Source organism: Phascolarctos cinereus, unplaced genomic scaffold, assembly GCF_003287225.1.
Source record: "Phascolarctos cinereus isolate Bilbo 61053 unplaced genomic scaffold, phaCin_HiC Scaffold_1;HRSCAF=81, whole genome shotgun sequence".
NCBI lineage: Eukaryota > Metazoa > Chordata > Mammalia > Diprotodontia > Phascolarctidae > Phascolarctos > Phascolarctos cinereus.
The window spans coordinates 93,259,929-93,278,988 of record NW_027555514.1 but is presented as its reverse complement, the minus strand read 5'-3'; the positions used below and the strand labels follow the sequence as shown (position 1 = coordinate 93,278,988).

Here is a 19,060-nt window from a genome sequence, read left to right as displayed (position 1 = left end):
ATATGCCTTAAAAAAAATAACCCAACCCTTTTACAATGACTCTTAAAATGCCTGGAAATTGTATGTATCTAAGTTGGCTCCCGTTTTTATTATTTGTTGTTCGGCAGCAGTGATGAGAAGCAACAGCAAGTGACTTTTCACCCTCCCCTTGGCTCAAGCATATCATCATTCATGTCTGGGAAACTGAACCCCCTCCTCCCTCCCTCTCCTTCTCCCCATATTCTTAATAGAAAGCTCCTCCCAGCAGCCTGGCAGGCTCTGGACCTGGTCACCACAGAAACCAGAGAATCCTATCATCTTGTGCCACCTCATTTTACCAGCAGGGGACGCTTCCTGCCTGCTTTTCATAGCCTGGGTGTTAGAAGAGAACAGTCAGCGGCCAGGAAGAGATGTGACCAACCACCAGCCTATACAACCTTTTGGTTAGAACAGTCTGAAATAAAACGGTCAATTGGCAAAAAAACAAAACAAAACAAAGCAAACTAAAAAATAACCCTGTCTTTAGCCATCTCTTCCTTGGTCCTTCCATCCTCATCCCTTTCCAACCAAAGCAAGGCCTCTTGCCTCCCTGCCCTCTGAAGATTAAATCAAATTCTGCCATTTTTTTTGCACCATGATTTCCCTTATCATCTCTATTTCAAAGTGGGGGAGTGGGGGTGGGAATCCCTCAAAAAGGCTTTGTGTTGTCTTATTTTCAGCACCTTAAATTCCTCGGTGCTTATGGTATAGCACTGAAAGTACCTATCCTCATTCATATTTCTCTTTCCCTCTCCTCCCTTCTTTTTCCTTTTCTCCCTCCTCTCTTTGCCCCTTTTTCTATCTCCCTTTTACCCCTCCTTCTTATCAATCACCTGAAATAAAGGATAAAAAGATAATGCCTTCTTTTTTCTCTAAGACAGGTGGGGGGGAAATGTGTGTATATGTGTGTTCACATAGGTGGAAGTTGTTTTTATGCACCTTGTATTCACCTGATTGGGTGGCTTTTCATATGACTTTTAAAACCACTCTTTTTAGAGTCCACTAGAGAGCCCATTGTTGTGGCTAATTTTAACTACTTTTCATTCCCTGGCTGAGAAATCTGAGGGGGAAAGGAAGATATGAAGAGGGGTATCAAGAGAAGGGATGGGAGGGGAAGAGAAAGCTGGTTTTGTCCCCTTGGCTCCCAGATGCTTCCAAATTCACCAGCTATGCCTTGTCTCATCGCCATGTAATTCTCCCAACCTTGGGCTTTCTCACCTTCACCCACATTATGCGAATAACCTAACCACCCAGGTGTTTTCAGTGAGGCAGAAGAAACCCCCCCCCAAAAAAAAGAAGGTACCTGTGGAGAAGGGGTGTTGTTGTGAAGGACCTCCATTAAGTATCTCAGTCTGAACCTTGGGGAGGAGGTGGGGGGGGAGAGAGAGAGAGAGAGAGAGAGAGAGAGAGAGAGAGAGAGAGAGAGAGAGAGAGAGAGAGAGAGAGAGAGAGAGAGAGAGAAAGAGAGAGAGAGAGTGTGTGTGTGTGTGTGTGTGTGTGTGTGAATTCCATAGAGTTTATCAAAGGATGTGTTAACAGCGAAATCTTGGATGAACAGCCAAATACAAGAAGCTTGAAAGCTACCAAGGCCCCCATGGTTACATACAGATGAGGGGCATGCTCTTCTGAGACTGCAAAGTTCCTGGTCCTCTACCAGTCTTCTGCACGCCAATATAAACACCAGTATCCATTGTCTTTAGCAGTAACGCTTTCTGAAGATGAATTTCTCTTGCTTAGAGAGAAAAGCTCTGATTCTGGTATCATTCCTTATCAGAAAGGTCCTGCTTTTCAAGTGTTCTTGATGACTTCAATAGCATTAATTGGCCAAAATGTATGCACCTGAATTCATTGTTTCTCCCTCGTTTTTCCCCACCCCACATTCCCCTTGATTGGCCTTTTTGAGGAAATTTTAAAAAAAAAAAATTTTCAGTTCCAAATTCTCTCCTTCCCTTCACCTGCTCCCCCATTCACTGAGAAGGCAAGAAACACGGCAGGGAAAGGGCAGCAGAAAACAGTGGAAAGTGATGGCTGTTGTCAGAATTGGGTTCAAATTCACCTGTGCTTATTATTTTTATGGCCTTAGGTAAATCACTTTACTCTTCCAGGCCTCAGTGTCCTCATCTTTTAAATATGCTGATTGGACCAAATGACTTCTAAGTTTCCTTCCAATTTTCCATCTATGATCCAGTATCCTAAGGGCTGAAAACAAGACTAGTAATTGTAGAATTGTTGATTAAACACTTGAGCTGTGGGCACTTGCAGACACATAGTTCATTAGGGCTCTCCCTGGGGACATACTGAACGTGGAGAGTCTTGAAAGGTATAATAACCCCCAGGAGGTAACCTGAACTCTTTATGTAATTGGGGTTTTTTTTAATCGTAGGTTCCTAAAGATAATATTTCCCTCCCTATCACTGCTTCTTTTCCACCCCACAATCAAGACTCTCATAGTGAACACCTGGGGCCAGGCAGAACAGAGGGAGCCATTTTTGACTCCACGTAGCTCGCTCTAGTACGTCTTGGTACTTTGTAATGATGATCAGGTTTAAATATGAGGAATTAGAAGGCTCAAGAGCCAGCACCCGCAGAACAAAGAAGTGCCAGCAGGGAAAGCATCATGCTGGACTTAGCAAACAGGCAAAGGATAAAGAGAACCCCTTCTCAGGGATGTGCTCCTAACTACAATATCAGAGGATAGAAAACTACTCTGGGCAGAACCTCCATCTACAAATCTCTGCTAAAGACATACAAGAGAAAAACAGCAATAGATTAACAAAAACAGTGATATCGCACCACAGTGCTAAGAGAGAGGCAGAGACAGAGACAACAGAGAGAGACAGAGAAACAGAGGAGGGACAGAGAGGATATCATGCAATCTTACAGGTCTTGGATATCATCTGGTCCAATTCTTACTTTTAATAGCTGAGAAACTGAGGTCCGGAGAGGCTGTGATTAGCTAAGGGTCACAGAACATGACAGGAGAGGCCCAGGAACCCTTGGGAATCTCCTGATTCCCTGCTGAGGGCTCTTTGCACTTAGACCCATTATCTCTGAAAACAGGAGAGAGGTATAGCCAGCTGTTTTATTAGCAGACTTACAGAATCTCTGAGAACCAAGGGACCTCAGAGGCCATTCAGCCTGACTCCTAAGTGATTTGGAATGTCCTCTACAACAGAGGCATCAATCACATAGCCTGCATGGCCCACAATATCCATCAGTGCTACCCATTGGGAAATATTTAACAGACTGAGTAAAAATGCAGTAAATCATAGATATTACATTTTGAAACTAAGTCAACATGCAGCCTACAGGGACCTTTAGATACAGTATAATGGCCCTTGTTTCTTTTTTGAGTTTGATACCACTATTCTATAATGCGCCTGACTAGTGGTCATCTTGGCTATACCCAAAGACCTCCAGTGATGGGAAATTTAGGATTTCCCAAGATAACTTATTCCATTTTTAGGCAGCTGTTTGTTTTTGTAAAAAAAAGCTCTTCCTTATACTAAGCTGCAATCCACTGCCTAGCAACTACTGTGGTTGATGAATGGAGAAAGAAGCATTTGGGGGATATGAGACAGAACCTATTCAACAGGTGTTTTTGAGTTAGAAAAAAACACTGAAGTATACTTTATGTCAGAGGGGAGAAAGGGAGTTCTCATCATGGGTCTTTGCTGTCTTTGGTCCTGATTTTGGCTGACCAGCTGACTCAGCCATCACTTTCTCTGCCCATTTGCTGCCTCCTCTCTTATCCCACTGTCGCCTTGGTGTGAGGGGCTTCTGTGGGTACTTAACAGATGGCCCTCATCTCCCTCCTAATGGTGCCTCTGTAACCTAAGCTTACAAGGTTACAAAGTTAGATGTGTACATGAGGGAACCAGGTTTATTTTTACATTGGGAGTGTAGCACCAATGTAAAATGATAGCCAGAAAAAGAAAGTGCGAGAAAAGCAGCTGTTTGGAGTGACAAGCTATGGAAGGATGCTGAATGATCTCCACCACCTGGTCTTGCCTCATTTGGAGAGTGGAGGGCACAAGAATTGCTGACTTCCCACCCTCCAACAAAATCAGGGTGCCCTGTCTCCTCCCCCACTTTTAAAAACAGATGTTTACTATATTGGCATGAAGTGTGTTGTGCTGGTTGCTGGGAGAGGCACAACGTTTTTAGAAAATAAAATCCCTGAACTCAAGAAGCTTCCAGTCTAGGAGAGGGGGGTGCCACAGAAATGAGACAAACCCAGTTGACTACAAAACATATTATGTGTTAAGTGTTTAGGAGGCAGTGCGAAACAAAATTCTACTACATGGGGCCTGAGGGCTCACTTCCCCATCTGCTCTCTCCCCTTCCTTCACTGTAAGAACTCTACTGGGCTGCCCCCATATCCCATTTCTGACTCTGTAAGCCCTCTGTTTGGTCTATTAACTAACTCGCTGAAGATGATGATGATGATGATGATGATGATGATGCAGCAGCAAACGAATGACCAAGTAACTACACTGGGAAGATTGTTGGACTTCCCTTTACTGCCTGGTGCTTACCTTCCTGGGCTTCCACTCTATACTCTCTACAATTCAGCTACGATGGTGTTCCTTATACAAGATATTCATGTCTAGACTGCAGCTTTGCACTTGGCCGGCTCCCTAGAACACCCAGAATGCCCTCTCCTCACCTCGGCCTCAGCTTCCATGGCTTCCTTTGAGGCCCAGCTCAAATCCCACTATCTGAAGGAAGCCCACTGTCCCCACCCCACCCCCTTCCTTCTGAGATTACCTTCCATTAATACTGTATGTATCTTGTATGCATATGGTGTTTCTCTTTCCCCTACCATCTTAGATTATACACTCCTTTATCACTTAACCTCTAGGCAGCTCTGAGAATGTGCATTACAGATGCATGTTGTTTCCTTCTTCCCCTCCACACCCTTATCTTAGAATATGTTAGTAATCTAGGCAGTGCTCTGAGAATTTACATTACAGATGCCTTGAAAGGGGCAAGTGGAAGGGAAAAGGCAGTCAGATACGGTCTTTTCGAAGGAGTCAGGTTAAGGGTGTTATGCACAAAGCAATAGGTGCTACCCTGAAACAGGATCCTATTTTAAGATACTCTTCAAACAAAATAGTCTACATTGAACAAACAGTTTTGCTGGGAGACATAGCAGCCTCTTCACCCATCCTCAAAGTCCAGTTCTGACCCAACTTAGGTAGATGTGGGCTAGGTTCAGTGACCTATTAAAATCTGGAGTGATGCCAGAGAAAGTGATCTGTGCCTGGTCAATCTAACCTTAGTAGGTTTGGAAAACTGATTCATGCCAAAGGAAAAGGGGCCAGTAGGTAGTGCTATAAGGTTGGGTACTAGAAGCCCAAGGATAGAACCCCCGAGATCATAAAATACACTCCCTAAATCAAAATCACATATCCTGGAACTTGTACAGAGGTACAGAGCAGAACCATGGTATGCATGTATGTGTGTATTTATGTATGTATGTATGTATGTATGTACATATGAATGTATGTATGCGGTGAGATAGGTGGCCTGGAGATTTGTTGATGATTTACAGAATGGATTTTGTAGTACTTCCCACTCCTGGGGATACATGTACCCACCAAACGTGCTCCAGCTGGCTCTGGGTATTTGGGCAACTGAATCACCAGAATATACTAACTGAAATCACACAAGTGATGGGACTCAAAAAATGGCTGCCACCAAACTGAGTTTGAAACTATGCCAGTTTCTTCTTCTGTTCAATGGGGATTAATGATCATAGTTTATCACTCTACTTTATGAAGACAAAATATTCAAAAATAAAGATTGTGCATTATTTTCCCCAACAGGGCCGCATTTTATAGTAACTATGAAGAGACAAAAGGCCCAGGGAAAATGGTATGAAGTTACAAATGTTGAGCATTCCTAAGCAAAACCAAGCTGAGAGTAAAGGCAATGCAAGCTTCACTCCCCACCTCCCCTTCCAACCACTCTTGCACACAGTTGTTTACTGAGCTTCTACATGACACCACAGTAGAGATTACTGGGCCTGGAGTCAGAAAGACCCGAATTTAAACTTGGCCTTAGATGCCCTTTCCAGTAGTCTAAGAAATGAGATTGTATATACTCTCATTACAATAAAAAACAGCAGCATGGCCTAGTGGATAGAGTCCTGGCTTTGGAGTCAGGAAGACCTGGGATCAAGTCTTGTCTTATACTAGCTGTGACCCTAACCTCAGTGCCTGAGACAAGTCACAAGAACTACACTGGTCAAAGGTTCCCTCACAGGGAGTTCTCAGCACCAATGGTTTCTAAATTTTTTTGACCATATTCCCCCATCGGTAGTATTTTTTTCTTGTTTCTGTGGGAGGCAGGAAAGGATTTTTCCCAATGGCACCTGCACAGGTACTGCTGGGGGTAGTCTGGTTAAGTACATCCTGAAAAACCTCAGTAAGGGAATAAGTAGGAGCTTGAACAGCTACGGGAGATGGAACAGGAGAGATGTGGCTGTGTTGGAGACAACATCCCATATCAGAGTGAGGGGCAGGATGGAGAGAACCTTTCCATCCTTGGGAAACCACAAGTCTAGCTCATAACTAGAAATCACCTATGGGGCCACAGGAATTCATGAAGAACACCTGCTAAGAAACAGTGGCCTTCCATCCAGGGAGGAGTATCCTTAAGAGTAAAATCATGAATCTTTGAATTACTGAAAGTTTTAAGGCTTACTTTAAGGCCTTAACAAACCCACCCTGAGAGGTTGGTGGGGTACTCTCTCCTCCTCTCCCTAACTCCAAACTTACCCATAGTCACACGGCTCATTTCAGACTCAGGATCATCCTTGGTTGCTGGCTTTCCTTGCTGGGGCCATAGAGTGGCAGCAGTCCCTTCTACAACAGCTGCTACTGCCTGAAGAAAAAACACGGGCTCCCCTTCACCTTCCAAGTTCAGTTAGAGCTGGAGTGCCCTCTGATTGACTTCTACAAAGTCCAGTGAATAATACCCAGTGCCTAGCAAAGCACATGACACCCCCTTCTCCTCCCCCAACCCCTGTCCCACCCACACATATACTTAATATTCATTGTTGAATTAATGATGATGGTTCTGGAAAGGTGTCATAAGGACATTCAAGTTTTTAAAAAAGAAAAGAAAAAACTTCCAAAACTTTCAAAAATCATATAATTAATGTGTTTGGGTTAGCAGGTCAGAAAGGCTTCCAAGGCAAAATTTCTAACAATCAACTAATAAGTAGACCATTTTTGATGCCAGGCTCCAATGATACATTCCGGGTCCTCAAGGACCTTACATTCTACTTCTGGTGTGGAAGGTAAATAAGGTCAGCCACAGACAAGGTTGCAGTCTGTTTCAAGATCCCCTTTTTAGTGCCCTTTCCTTACACAGAGCAGGCCCTCACATGGTGGATTCAGATGTTCATATTAGGTGTCCAATTACCCTATTTCTTCACCCTCTCCTTCCTTTCAAAACAGGAAAATAAGTCATTTATACTTTTGAGGAAGGCAATATGGGGAAACGGATTTGAAACTACAATGCTCAGAAGGCCCTCTGCTCCCTACAGAAGGACTCTCTAGCTGCAGGGGGAGTGAGGAACCTGTATTTCTTTTCTGAAACAAAAGAGCACCTGTATCTCACAGACTTAGAGTTGGAAGGAGCTTTCCCTCAGTACTTGGAGTTTTCTTAGCAGAAATCTACACCATGAAGGTTATTATGCTACCTCCACCTTCCTTCATTGAATTTTGGACTGGCAGGGACCTTAGGTAAACTCCCTTATTTAGGTTAAGTGTCTTACCAAGTCTCCCAGATAATGGCAGGTCTCCTAATTTAGTGTTTTTCCACTTCACTCAGAAGTTCTTCCCCAACAACTTTCTCAAGCCTCTCAGAGGCAGAAGTCTGTTTTCCAGCACAGCTGATATTTTCATAGCACAGCCCCAGCTCCTATTGCATATGATATGTCTTAGCACACATCTCTATCACTATAGACTATATATATTTTTTACCTCTGTTAATAAAGTTTCCAACTGCACATTTTGTTTTTGGAATGCATCCTGGCGTTGATAGATGATGTATCATATAAAGTGCTGTCTTTTTTTTTTTTTTGAGGGGGTAGAAGGGAAGCATTAAGGAGAGGAGAGACCTGGAAGAAAAACGTTGTGGTGCAATGAATACTGGATTTGAACCCAGGTTTTAAATCTTGGCTCTACTACTATTTACTATCTGGTGTGACTTTGGACAGGTCATTTAGCTTTGCTTTGGGCCATTAGTTTCCTCAGTCATAAAATGAAGGCTTTGGACTAGACTGTCTCCAAGATGCCTCTCCTGCAGTCTTACAAAGGCATCTCTGGGATCACAGATGCTACAATTACTGTTCCTCCAAACACAGCCAACAATTATAAACACCCAGATACCACAGAAGTCACATCTACTCATGGTCCTCACTGTACACCCATCCTTAAGATGTCTTAGGCAGAAAAGGAACTGGCAAATACTGTCATCCTTGGATGACTGGGTATCAGTTGTGATGGTTCTGACCTGCAGCCTCTGCTCCTAACAAATTTTTATATGGTCAAGCTTCGTTGAAATAAAGCAACAAAAATAAAAAATACAACAATTAAGTTCACCATAAACTGCAACACTTCAGACGATGATTAAAAATAAAAAGTCAAAATACCAAAGTGATTTGGCAAAGGTTTTTTTTTCTATTTTAAAATTTAAATTAAAAAAAAAAACATCCACATATAGAGACTTATCTGCTTGAGGGGTTGTTGAAGTATTAAAAAGAGTAGAAGGTTAAAAAATGAAAATAATCAAGCCCAAATAATGGCAAAAATAGATGTATTTTCCTTAAATATCTGAACCATACTATTATGAGGCATTTATGTCAGTTCCATGTCTGTAACACAATGTGAAATAAAAAAAAAAATCAGATACTGCAACTGCTTTAACACCCAAACCCCCTTCTGCCCACAAGGCTCATTTGGTTCCCCATTCAACAACCTTTCATTGGAAAACTACAGTGTATATCCATGGCCTCTCCCCTCCTCCTCTTCGCCTTTAAAGCTCTTCTTTGGTCCTGCTCAGTTTTGTGCTATGCTCTTCTATAAATGCACTCAAGTGCTCCAAATCTCTCTTCTCATTTTCAAATTTAATAGGGTTATTTTTGTCAGTGCGAGAAGCAAAGTAGATGGTAGGAAATCCTTCCACCTTGTAGTGGTCGTTGGTCACATCATTGGCGGTGGCATCCATCTTTGCTATGACCAGGTTTTTCCGATGCTTGTACTTCTTCCCCAAATCGGTGTACACAGGTTCTAGCTGCTTACAGTGTCCACACCATGGGGCATAGAACTCAATGAGGACATCTGACTTGGGGTCCATCACTATAGAGTCAAATGTCTTACCCACCACAATTGTTACTGGCCCTTTGTTGTTTTTGGGCGCAGGCTGGGATTTGATGATGCCTTTAGTTTTCCTACAGGGAAAAAGAGAGAAGCGATCAGTATTCTACAGGTCCCACTGCGATGGCCCCAAATGGAGGAGCTTCTCAACCTGGCAAGCATGACTAGGCTTATTTAGAGGCCATCCAAAACTGTGCAGTATGTTTGCTTCTGATGTTCCTTCCAACCCTGAGCTCCCATAAGCCCACCCTAAACTCCTGTGCCAGGACTGCTGAGCGGTTTCTATCCTTGATAGTTGATTCTGTAAGTTAAGGGACCACCACGCCTTAACCAGCCACCCCTTCCTCTTTAAAACGAAAATATCCCTTAGAAAGGTATCTCATTAACTCCTTAAAGGTAAATTATCAGATTTACTCTAACATCCTGATTAGAAGCAGCAGGTCCACATATGGACCAGGTCTGGCAACTTGGTTATTAGAAAGGGGCATGGCTAACATGAAAGCACTGAAGATAACATGGAGATATTTGGAGATGGACCTATTTGGCAAGAACAGTGCTTCTTGACCTGATATCAAAGAGATAAAATGCTATGTGACACTTCATTTATCCAGTTCTATTAGGGACTGGGGCAGTGCAGGTGGGGATGTGCCACCTTAAGTGAGTTTTCAAGGCACGTATAAACAACAAAATGTGTTTTATTCTAAAATTTTTTGGATAGATCTAATAAACTCAAGTCTTTTAAAAAATATCACACCTAGTCTTCTCAGAGAATTACTGCTATTTTCTGCTTCTTTTAATTTGTCACTGACAAGTGCCAGCTGACAGCAGAAAAGATATTCCTGCCTCTGTACTCAATCTGGCCCCCATAGACAACAACAAATCATATACCATCTAAACAAGCTTAAATAAGAGTAAAAAGACTAAGTGAGAGGTTAAGGGGCTTTCCAAGTAAAGTGCATGAAAACAAGTTGTATATAACAGAATTTCATGGTTTCATATATAATCCTTTTGTATCTATTCTTTGTATATTCATGTTTGCTAGGTCCAGAGTAACAAAAATTAAAAATTATTTTAAAAAAAATTAAGCACACAGGTGTTTTTTTGTTTGTTTTATTCTGCTCTTAGTGTTGGCCTGGTGTGCTCTGGGGACTTTTTGGCTTATTTCCTTTTGGACTATTTATTGGATAGCTGAGATTGCCTGAATAGTCATTCTATGCATGAATAATTATAACTGTAAAATGGATAATGAATCTTACATTTTAAAGCAAGATTAAGAAGAAATTAATGCATATGCATTACCAAAGGGAAGAATATAATGGAGACTATAATCAGTCCTTCATTATGGTATTCCTTGAGGGAAAGCTTAGGAACCTACCACATAATTCAATAAACATTTATTAAGCCCTACTGTATTATGTGCCAGGCACTTGCTGGAGGCTATACAGATGGTTTTGTTCTAATTGTTGCTGCTTTTTTCTGCTTTAGTTTTGTTCTCTATACTCAGGGGAACCTAGGATCATGCTCACCTCCTTTCTTTTCCTTTCCAAGTAAATGAAGGTGCTGCCTCAGTTCTCTGACCATAGGAGGAAAAAAGGGAGTAAGGTGTAGGTCGAACAGGCTTAAGTTTATATTAGAGCTTTCTCAAAAAGGAGAGGGTAGGACTAACAGTATGCTGAAAATAATAAGCACCAAAGACCTCTGTGTAATTCTACTTCATGCAGAACAGATCAAGAATTAATGGTGACCTGGCCTGTAAAGACTTCAATGGCCTCCAAGATTTCACCTATGAAGGCCGTCCTGACATATAATTTTGTCATCCCTATTAATTCACCTTTTTTGAAGGCCAACACAAAGTCTCTGAGAGTATCGGAATCAAATTCCTCTGGTTCCATGGCATACTTCTTGCCACCCTCAGCTAGGATAGCTACGTTGATCTCTTCACCACTGTCGCTAAGTCCCAAGTCCTTCACTTCAGAAGAGTAGTCATCCTCATCAGCAATGGCAAAGGTATATTCAGGGAAGTCCTTAGCAACTTCCAAGACCTTGTTCCTCCAATACTGAGTAGCTGAAACCAATCAGAATACATGGCAATTAATGAAAGAGCTTGCACTGAATGTTTCTAGTTCAAGCTTTATGAAATGTTTAAGGTTCTGCTTAGAATATATACCAATGAGGCACAAATTCTGAGTTTTCTACACAATGTCAAGACAAAAAAAGCTTAACCACACTTTTGAAAATAAAAGAGACCCTAAAAAAGAATTAAAAACACATAGAAGAAAAAAATCAGAAGGGGACACAAAAGGCAATTGTGAAATTTAATATATGCCTTTAAAAAAACAAACTGCATAACAAAACTCATCATTTTATATATAATCCTCTGATTCTTTACCTATTAGAATATTTTTCATTTGTAGATGATTTTAAGTTCATAATTTTAAAAACCCAAACTTTTCAGCAGAGGTAAATAAATTCACATGCCAAGTAAGTCTGGTGAGAACCATGTATGTACTAAAACAATACTGGAAGATCAACCTCTGAGAACCCAGAAAATATTACCCCAGAAAAAAAATCCCTGGAACAGCTGAACTAGAAGAAAGACGGGGAACAGCAGTGCAGCAGCCCAGCAAACAGGTCTCCCAGTGCCTCAGCAAAAATAAGGGAAGCAGCACTATAAAGGGCCCCAGGCGGATAAGCACCCTGCAGCATTCATCTGAAAGGAGCTGAAGAAAGCAACCTAGAGTCTTCCTAAAGTCCCAGCCTTGCTGATTCCAACCCAACACCAGGTAAGCTGTCAGAACCCTACAGCCTCCAACTGTCAACCAGAAGGAGATCCTGAAGCCCAGGTGGTAGAGCAGGCAAACACCAACACCTGGACCTCCGAGTGCCTCAGTGAGGGTGGGGGAACCGGTGGAAACCAGCTCAGAAAACTACCAGGTGCCTCGGCGCCCTACCACAAAGGAATCTCCCAGTGCATTAGCAGAGACAAGGGAGGCAGCACTGCAAGGGCCCCAGGCAGATAAACAACCTGTAGCACCCATCTAAAAGGAGCTGAAGAAAGCTAAAGGAAAGGAAAAGCAGGCAACCTAGCATTGCCTGAAAGTTCCAGCCTTGCTGATTCCAGCCCAACACGAGGTAAGCTGCCAAAACCCTACAGCCTCCAATTGCCAACATAAGAGGCCCCAGGACACAAAGCCGGTGACCAAGACTTAGGCTCCCAACACAAGATGCTTGGGTCAGTGCCCTCTGTTCCCCAGCAGGAGAGCTCAATCTCTTTAAAGGCCAGGGAATAAAGAAACCATGAGTAAAAAGAAACATACCATAGATTCACATTATGAGAAGAGTGAAGATCAAGACAGAAATTCTGAAGAGGACAACAGTGTCAACAAACCCATATCTGCAACATCAAAAGGGAATATGAACTGGTCTGAAGCCCAAAAAGCCTTCTTAGAAGAGCTCAGGAAGGATTTTAAAAGTCTAATGAGAGAGGTAGAAGAGTCCTTAAAAAATACAACTGGCCAACTGGAAAAAAAGTACACTGAAGAAAACAAGTCCCTAAAAAACACAATTGGCAAACTGGAAAAAAAGTGCACTGAAGAAAACAAATCCCTTAAAAATACAATTGGCCAATTGAAGAAGGAAGTACAAAAACTAACAGAAGAAAACAATCTGTTAAAAACTAGGATTGGACAAATGGAAACTAATGACCCTTTGAGAGAGCAAGAATCAATCAAACAGAAACAAAAAAAATGAAAAAATAGACGAAAATATAAAACACCTCACTGGTAAAACAACAGACCTGGAAAATCAATCCAGGAGCGACAATTTAAAAAATCATTGGATTACCTGAAAATCATGATGAAAAAAAGAGCCTGGACAGCATCTTTCAGGAAATCATAAAGGAAAACTGCCCTGAAGTCCTCAAGCCAGAAGGGAAAATAACCATAGAAAGAATCCACCGCTCACCACTTGAAAGAGATCCCAAATTAACAACACCAAGGAATATAATAGCAAAATTCCAAAATTACCAGATTTAAGAGAAGGTGCTGCAAGCAGCCAGAAAGAAACAATTTAAATATCATGGAACCAGTCAGGATTACACAGGACCTTGCAGCTTCTACATTAAAGACCGCAGGGCGTGGAACATGATATTCCGTAAGGCAAAGGAGCTTGGATTGCAGCCAAGGATCAACTACCCTGCAAAAATGAGCCTGATTTTTCAAGGGAGGAGGTGGATATTCAACAAAAGAGGGGACTTCCAAATCTTCCTGATAAAAAGACCAGAACTCAACAAAAAATTTGATCTTCCAGTACAAGATTCAAGAAAGACATAAAAAGGTAAATGGGACAGAAAGATACAAAATATTGTTAATAAGGGTGGACTGTTTACATCCCTACAAGAGAAGATGACACTTACAGCTCGAGAACTGTATTATTATTACACCATGTTAAAGGAGTACACATAAAGGAGGTGGATATTAGTTGACTTTGATGTAATGATAAAAAAAAAATCTAATCATGTGGTGGATCCAAGTAAGTGGATTAGTCTGAACTTAGAAAATGTACTGAGAAAGGAGGAGGCAGACAAGGGTAAATTACATTACAGGAAAAAAACAGAAAATCCTATTACAGCAAAGGGAAAGAAGAGAGAGGGGTGAGCATTGTTTGAACCTTACTCTCATCAGATTTGGCTCAAGAAGGGAATAACATAATCAGTTAGGTATAGAAATCTAACTTACCCTATAGGCAATAGGAGGGAAAAGGGGAAAGAAAAGGGAAAGGAATAATAGAAGGGAGGAGAAACTGAAGGAGGCGGTGGTCAAAAGCAAAACACTAGTGAGGGGGTGAAAGGAGAAAGAAAAACATAAATGGGGGAAAAAAGGATGGAGAGAAAGACACAGGTAGTAATCATAACTGTGAAAGTTGAATCACTATCTTTTTTTTTTTCTCTTCTGTTGAGTTTTGTTTCCTCTTTCTGATGGTTCTTCCTATTGGTTTTAATTTTTATTTACAACTTCACAATGTGAAAATATACTTAATAGAGATGTAAATGTATAGCCTACATCAGACTGTGCGCTGTCTTGGGGAGGGTGGTGGGGAGGAAGCGGGAGAAAAATTTTAAACTCAAAAGCCTATGAAGTGATTGTTGATAAATCAAAATAAATTAATAAAATAAATTTTTAAAAAAGCCATACTGGAGGACTGAGCTAGATGCCAGGGGACCTGGCTTCTAGTCCACGCTTTCTGCCACTAGCTCTAGCTCAATACCCCTGCACTTGGACAAGTCACTTCAAAGAGGGGAAGTTTCCTCATTTGCAAAAAATTCCTATGGTGTTTTCTGGCAACATGATTCCAATCCTAGTCTATGCTGGATGATTTCTGAGGAGAATAAAACAAACTGTTATGCAGAATGGAAATGGCATAATAAGGAGTGATACTGAAGGTGTGGAATGTCACAACAGAAAACATATATAAGGCGCAAAAGTTGAGTCATGGCTTCAGTCACTCCCACTCCCATAGAAGTCATTAACCTTCAAAGACCTCTGAAGAAAGATTTGAAGTAATTAAATGGGTTACCCGCTGCAGGACAAATATCCTCACTTACCAACTCTATAGTCAAAACTGAAGTCCACAGTGTAATAGACAACCACCAGAGGACGTTTAGCATATCTCTTGGCATCATTGGAAGTTGTTCTATGACCAACTAATGGCACAGCATGCTTTACCACGTGATCCCTGATGGCAGCTCCTTCAGTGGATTCCTGTTTCAAACACAGATGACTGATATGAAGTACAGTACAACAGAAAAGGGGAGCTACGTTTGAAAAGAAGACTCAGATTTCATCACTCTAGCAGAGTCCTCAGCCAACAAAGGACAGAGAGAGGGGTGATATGATAGAAAGTTGCTCACTCCAAAAGACTTTACTGCCAGAAAAATTACCCAATGTAGAGAGCATAGTGACCATGCTCACAACAGCACTATTATTAGGTTAAAATAAGATTCAACAAGTTGGATCCCATCTGCCCTTACTGAAAGAGGAAAAGCCACAAAAGGGATTGTGCAAAGGAAACTTATCTTTTAAAACAGGATGGCTAAAGAAAGTCTCTTTCAGCTCTAAAATTTTGATGTTACTCTATGGGAATGGGCTAAAATCCCTTAGATGGGTAGATACAAGTCATTATTTTTATTAGTAATAACACTAGACATCTATCATAATTATTCATTTGCATCCAAAATAAGATATTGAATAGAGGAACTACTAAACTTTAAATAGGAAAAAGCTGAAGACCCCAAGTTCATTGAAAGTCTTCACTTAATACAAATACTTCACTTAATACAAATTCAATTAATACAAATTCCAGAAATTATACCAAAGAAGAAAAACAGTTGACAAAAATGTCATGGAAGTTTAAAATTATTTTGAAAAGTAGCTGGGCATACTTTTACTGGAATTACAAAAAGCCCTTTTTGAGTAGACCAATTATACCAAGAGAATATGTCAAAAGACCTATGACCACCATGAATAGATATATTCTTCCACAATTATCTGACATACAGTACAAAAACCTATCGGTCCTGCACACAGCAGTATATGGGTCAGCTACTGCCAGAGTAAGAACCATAGGAGGAAATGTGGAACTATCAACAAATACTCTCAAAGACAGGCAACCAAACCACCATGACAGAAGCAACTTAAAGAAAGCTACAGAAGATCTGAGGAAAGGCACATTGGTTGATTATAGCAATATTATGAAAGCTACAATTCATTGCATCAATTATCTAGCTAGCACATAGAGCAGAAAATTTGAATGCCATATTGTCCAATAAAAGGCAACAAAAAATAAACATGCAGAAGAAAATCCAGAAAACAAAAGTGTAATAAGAAATCTTTGATTCCTTTAATCAGCAAAACTGAAAACGAAAGTCAAGTCAAAGCAGCACAAAGAGCAAAATCAGCTATTTAACATTAATCAAAAACCTTACTAGAGAAGTTTGAGAAGTAAAGAAATCAGGGGCAAGAGGGAATCCCTGAAGTAGAGTGTGGAACATTTCTGGTCATCTATGCAGTTGGGTCAAACAAGAAACAGAAACCTTGAACACCGTTAACATAATCAATGAAAAAAGTTACATCGGGGAGGTGATCAAAAAGCCTTGCTAGCTTCTCTGAAGAACTACAAAGTGGCCAGATAAGACCCATAAGAATTAGCTTAAATGCTTGATAGTGGTACATGAATTATTAGCAAGGTATTGTACTAGGCATATAGACCAATTCCACTTTTTTTTTTTTTTGGCCTAGGCAATGGGGTTAAGTGACTCGCCCCGGGTCACAGAGCTAGTAACTATTGTGTCTGAGGCCGGATTTGAACTAAAGTCCTCCTGAATCCATGGCCGATGCTGTATCCACTGCGCCACCTAGCTGCCCCTCAATTGCACTTTTCTTAAGAAAGGTACTGCATCTGTTACCAAAGGACTAGAAAACTTACAACCTCTTATAGGTAGGCCAATTATGTGTTTGTGCATTTTATACAAAGTATTCACAACTTCTATCATGAAAAAAGAATTCTATAGATACAAAAAGGTACTGGCTAAGGAGCAATAGGATTGTGACCAGCAGTGTTGCACGGCTCAAATGAGATAATGTATATGAAGCGCCTTGCAAACCTCAAAGTGTTATGGAAATGCCAGTTATCATCGCTATTTAGCCTCCATTCAGCAGGCCGCCTATCTGCTGATGACTTCATACCCTGACCCTTGTACTGTACTCCTGAGCTCAAGCAATGTTTATAGAGCAATATGGGGATGTCCTAAAAAATATTCAAGAACCAGATTCTCTTGGGGGAAAAAAAAGTTTAATCTACACTAACACTTTCTTAAGCCTAGACAACTAAGAAAACAATAAATCAAGCAGGGATTTGTAGCAGTTGTTGATTTCTTAGGTATAAATTGTTCACACTGAAAATTTAACAATGGGCTGTCCTGAGCAGTTTCAAGTTGGCTCCAGCAGACCCCTGAGTATACCAAGAAGTCCAAAGGGTTTAAAGAACAGCTTTCTAATTCTGTAATTACTGAACCAGCTGCCCAGAAAATGCCATAACACACTTGCTGCCTTTGATAAGGCAAAGCCTTTAGCTCAGTTCCTTACTCATGATTTTTTCATGCACTATAAATATATAAAAAAGACCCAAGTGTAATGGGGAATGATAAAGGATTTGATGCCCACATGAAAAAAATGTTATCTATTTAACACATGCCCACAACAATGTTAAAAAATAATTCATTTTTTAAAGTGGCATTTTTTTCAGGGAGACCATTTAAGTCCATTATAGATCTGCATACCCTTAAATACATTATCTCTCTCCTAAATGGAGCCAAGTATGACCCCTGAATTAAAGAAAATGAACCAAAATACCTTCCTAACAACTGTATATGGATGATATCAAGTTATCAGGTCCCACTAAAAAAAAGAAAATAGCTTCTTCAACCTGTGGAATTTTTTCCCAATGAAAACAAAATGTCATTTTGACTTAACAAGTGTTAAATTCTTAACTCACACTAAAGAAAGATAAGAGACTTAAGGTGCTATCTAGAAACACCTTGGTCTTCTCTGGGCAAAAAAATCAAGAAGGCAGTGATTGGATACATTAAAAAACACCACCACCACCACCACCACCACCATCTTAGTAGCACTTTGCAATCCAAGTCGAATAAGCTTAAACCAATTAACACCTACACAATACCAATTTTAATGTGTACATCATCTTTGGGGGGGGGGCTAGACTAAACTCAGTCTAGTCCCTGTTAATTTAGGTTTGCTATTGGAACAGTTAACAGAAACAGATTTACTAAGCCATAGCAGGAAAAAGATCTTCAACAAGAATAGGCAGTGAAGATAATGTGACTTAATTTAGTTGAGCAAAGCTGCCTTTGCCTGAGTTGTCCATCAAGATCTATCCATCAGCCAAGCATCCAAGAGCCCCTGGAGCTCCTCATGGCTGCTTTGTATTCAGCAACCAGGAAGTGATGTCAATAGCCTGAACTTAATGAGCCAATCAAGAACAAAGGACTGTCTAAATACCTTTTAAGGAAAAATAGCCCAACTTGCTTGAGAGAGAAGGGTTAAGATATTATTTTGCTTCTACCACATCTGGGGAACTCCAAAACATAAAAACTGTAAAATTAAATACTTAGATGACATCTTGGCAAAATCTTGTATAATATTAATAAAACATATAGCATATCACTCTATCACCCTAAGGCAGCTAAAGAAATATTAACACTTCCATGCCAAAAATGAGGAAGACAGACATTCTTAGAGAAGATGATAAGCAGGTAAAAAAAATTTACAGAAATACTTCTGGAATAAGCAGACATCACTTCATGGAGCAATTGTTAAGGCTGCTAAGAGGTGTGTGCTATTGGACTTGTCAAATCTAACAGTAAGATCAAGAATGGAATGGATGGTGACACTACTAAAGAAGTTGGTCGCCAATATATTTTTAAAGAAGAAAATGGACAAGTCAAAGGAGATGTTTGTAGAAAGGGGGAAATTTTTCATTGGAATTCAGCCCCAGGTCACTCCTGCCAAATACTATAGAAAGCTTATCCTGAAAAAGTCTGGTCTTAATGCTCAATGAAGATTATCTACTAATTC

The 19,060-nt window shown here is 40.6% G+C and overlaps 1 protein-coding gene across 2 annotated transcripts in view; it reads right to left on the bottom strand.

Annotated features, from left to right (window-relative positions):
• Positions 1-8,691: 8,691 nt before the first annotated feature.
• PDIA4 (protein disulfide isomerase family A member 4) overlaps positions 8,692-19,060 on the bottom strand; it is a 37,675-nt gene continuing 27,306 nt past the window's right edge. Inside the window, exons 8-10 of one of the 2 annotated variants that reach the window (XM_078153037.1) lie at positions 15,013-15,169; positions 11,242-11,475; positions 8,692-9,473 (exon numbers count right to left, since the gene is read on the bottom strand). In XM_078153037.1, coding sequence (XP_078009163.1) covers positions 9,070-9,473; positions 11,242-11,475; positions 15,013-15,169 — 795 coding nt within the window. In that variant the 3' untranslated portion in view covers positions 8,692-9,069. Of the gene's footprint in view, positions 9,485-11,241; positions 11,476-15,012; positions 15,170-19,060 lie in introns of both variants that reach the window. The other variant, XM_020977504.2, reaches the window with a different exon arrangement.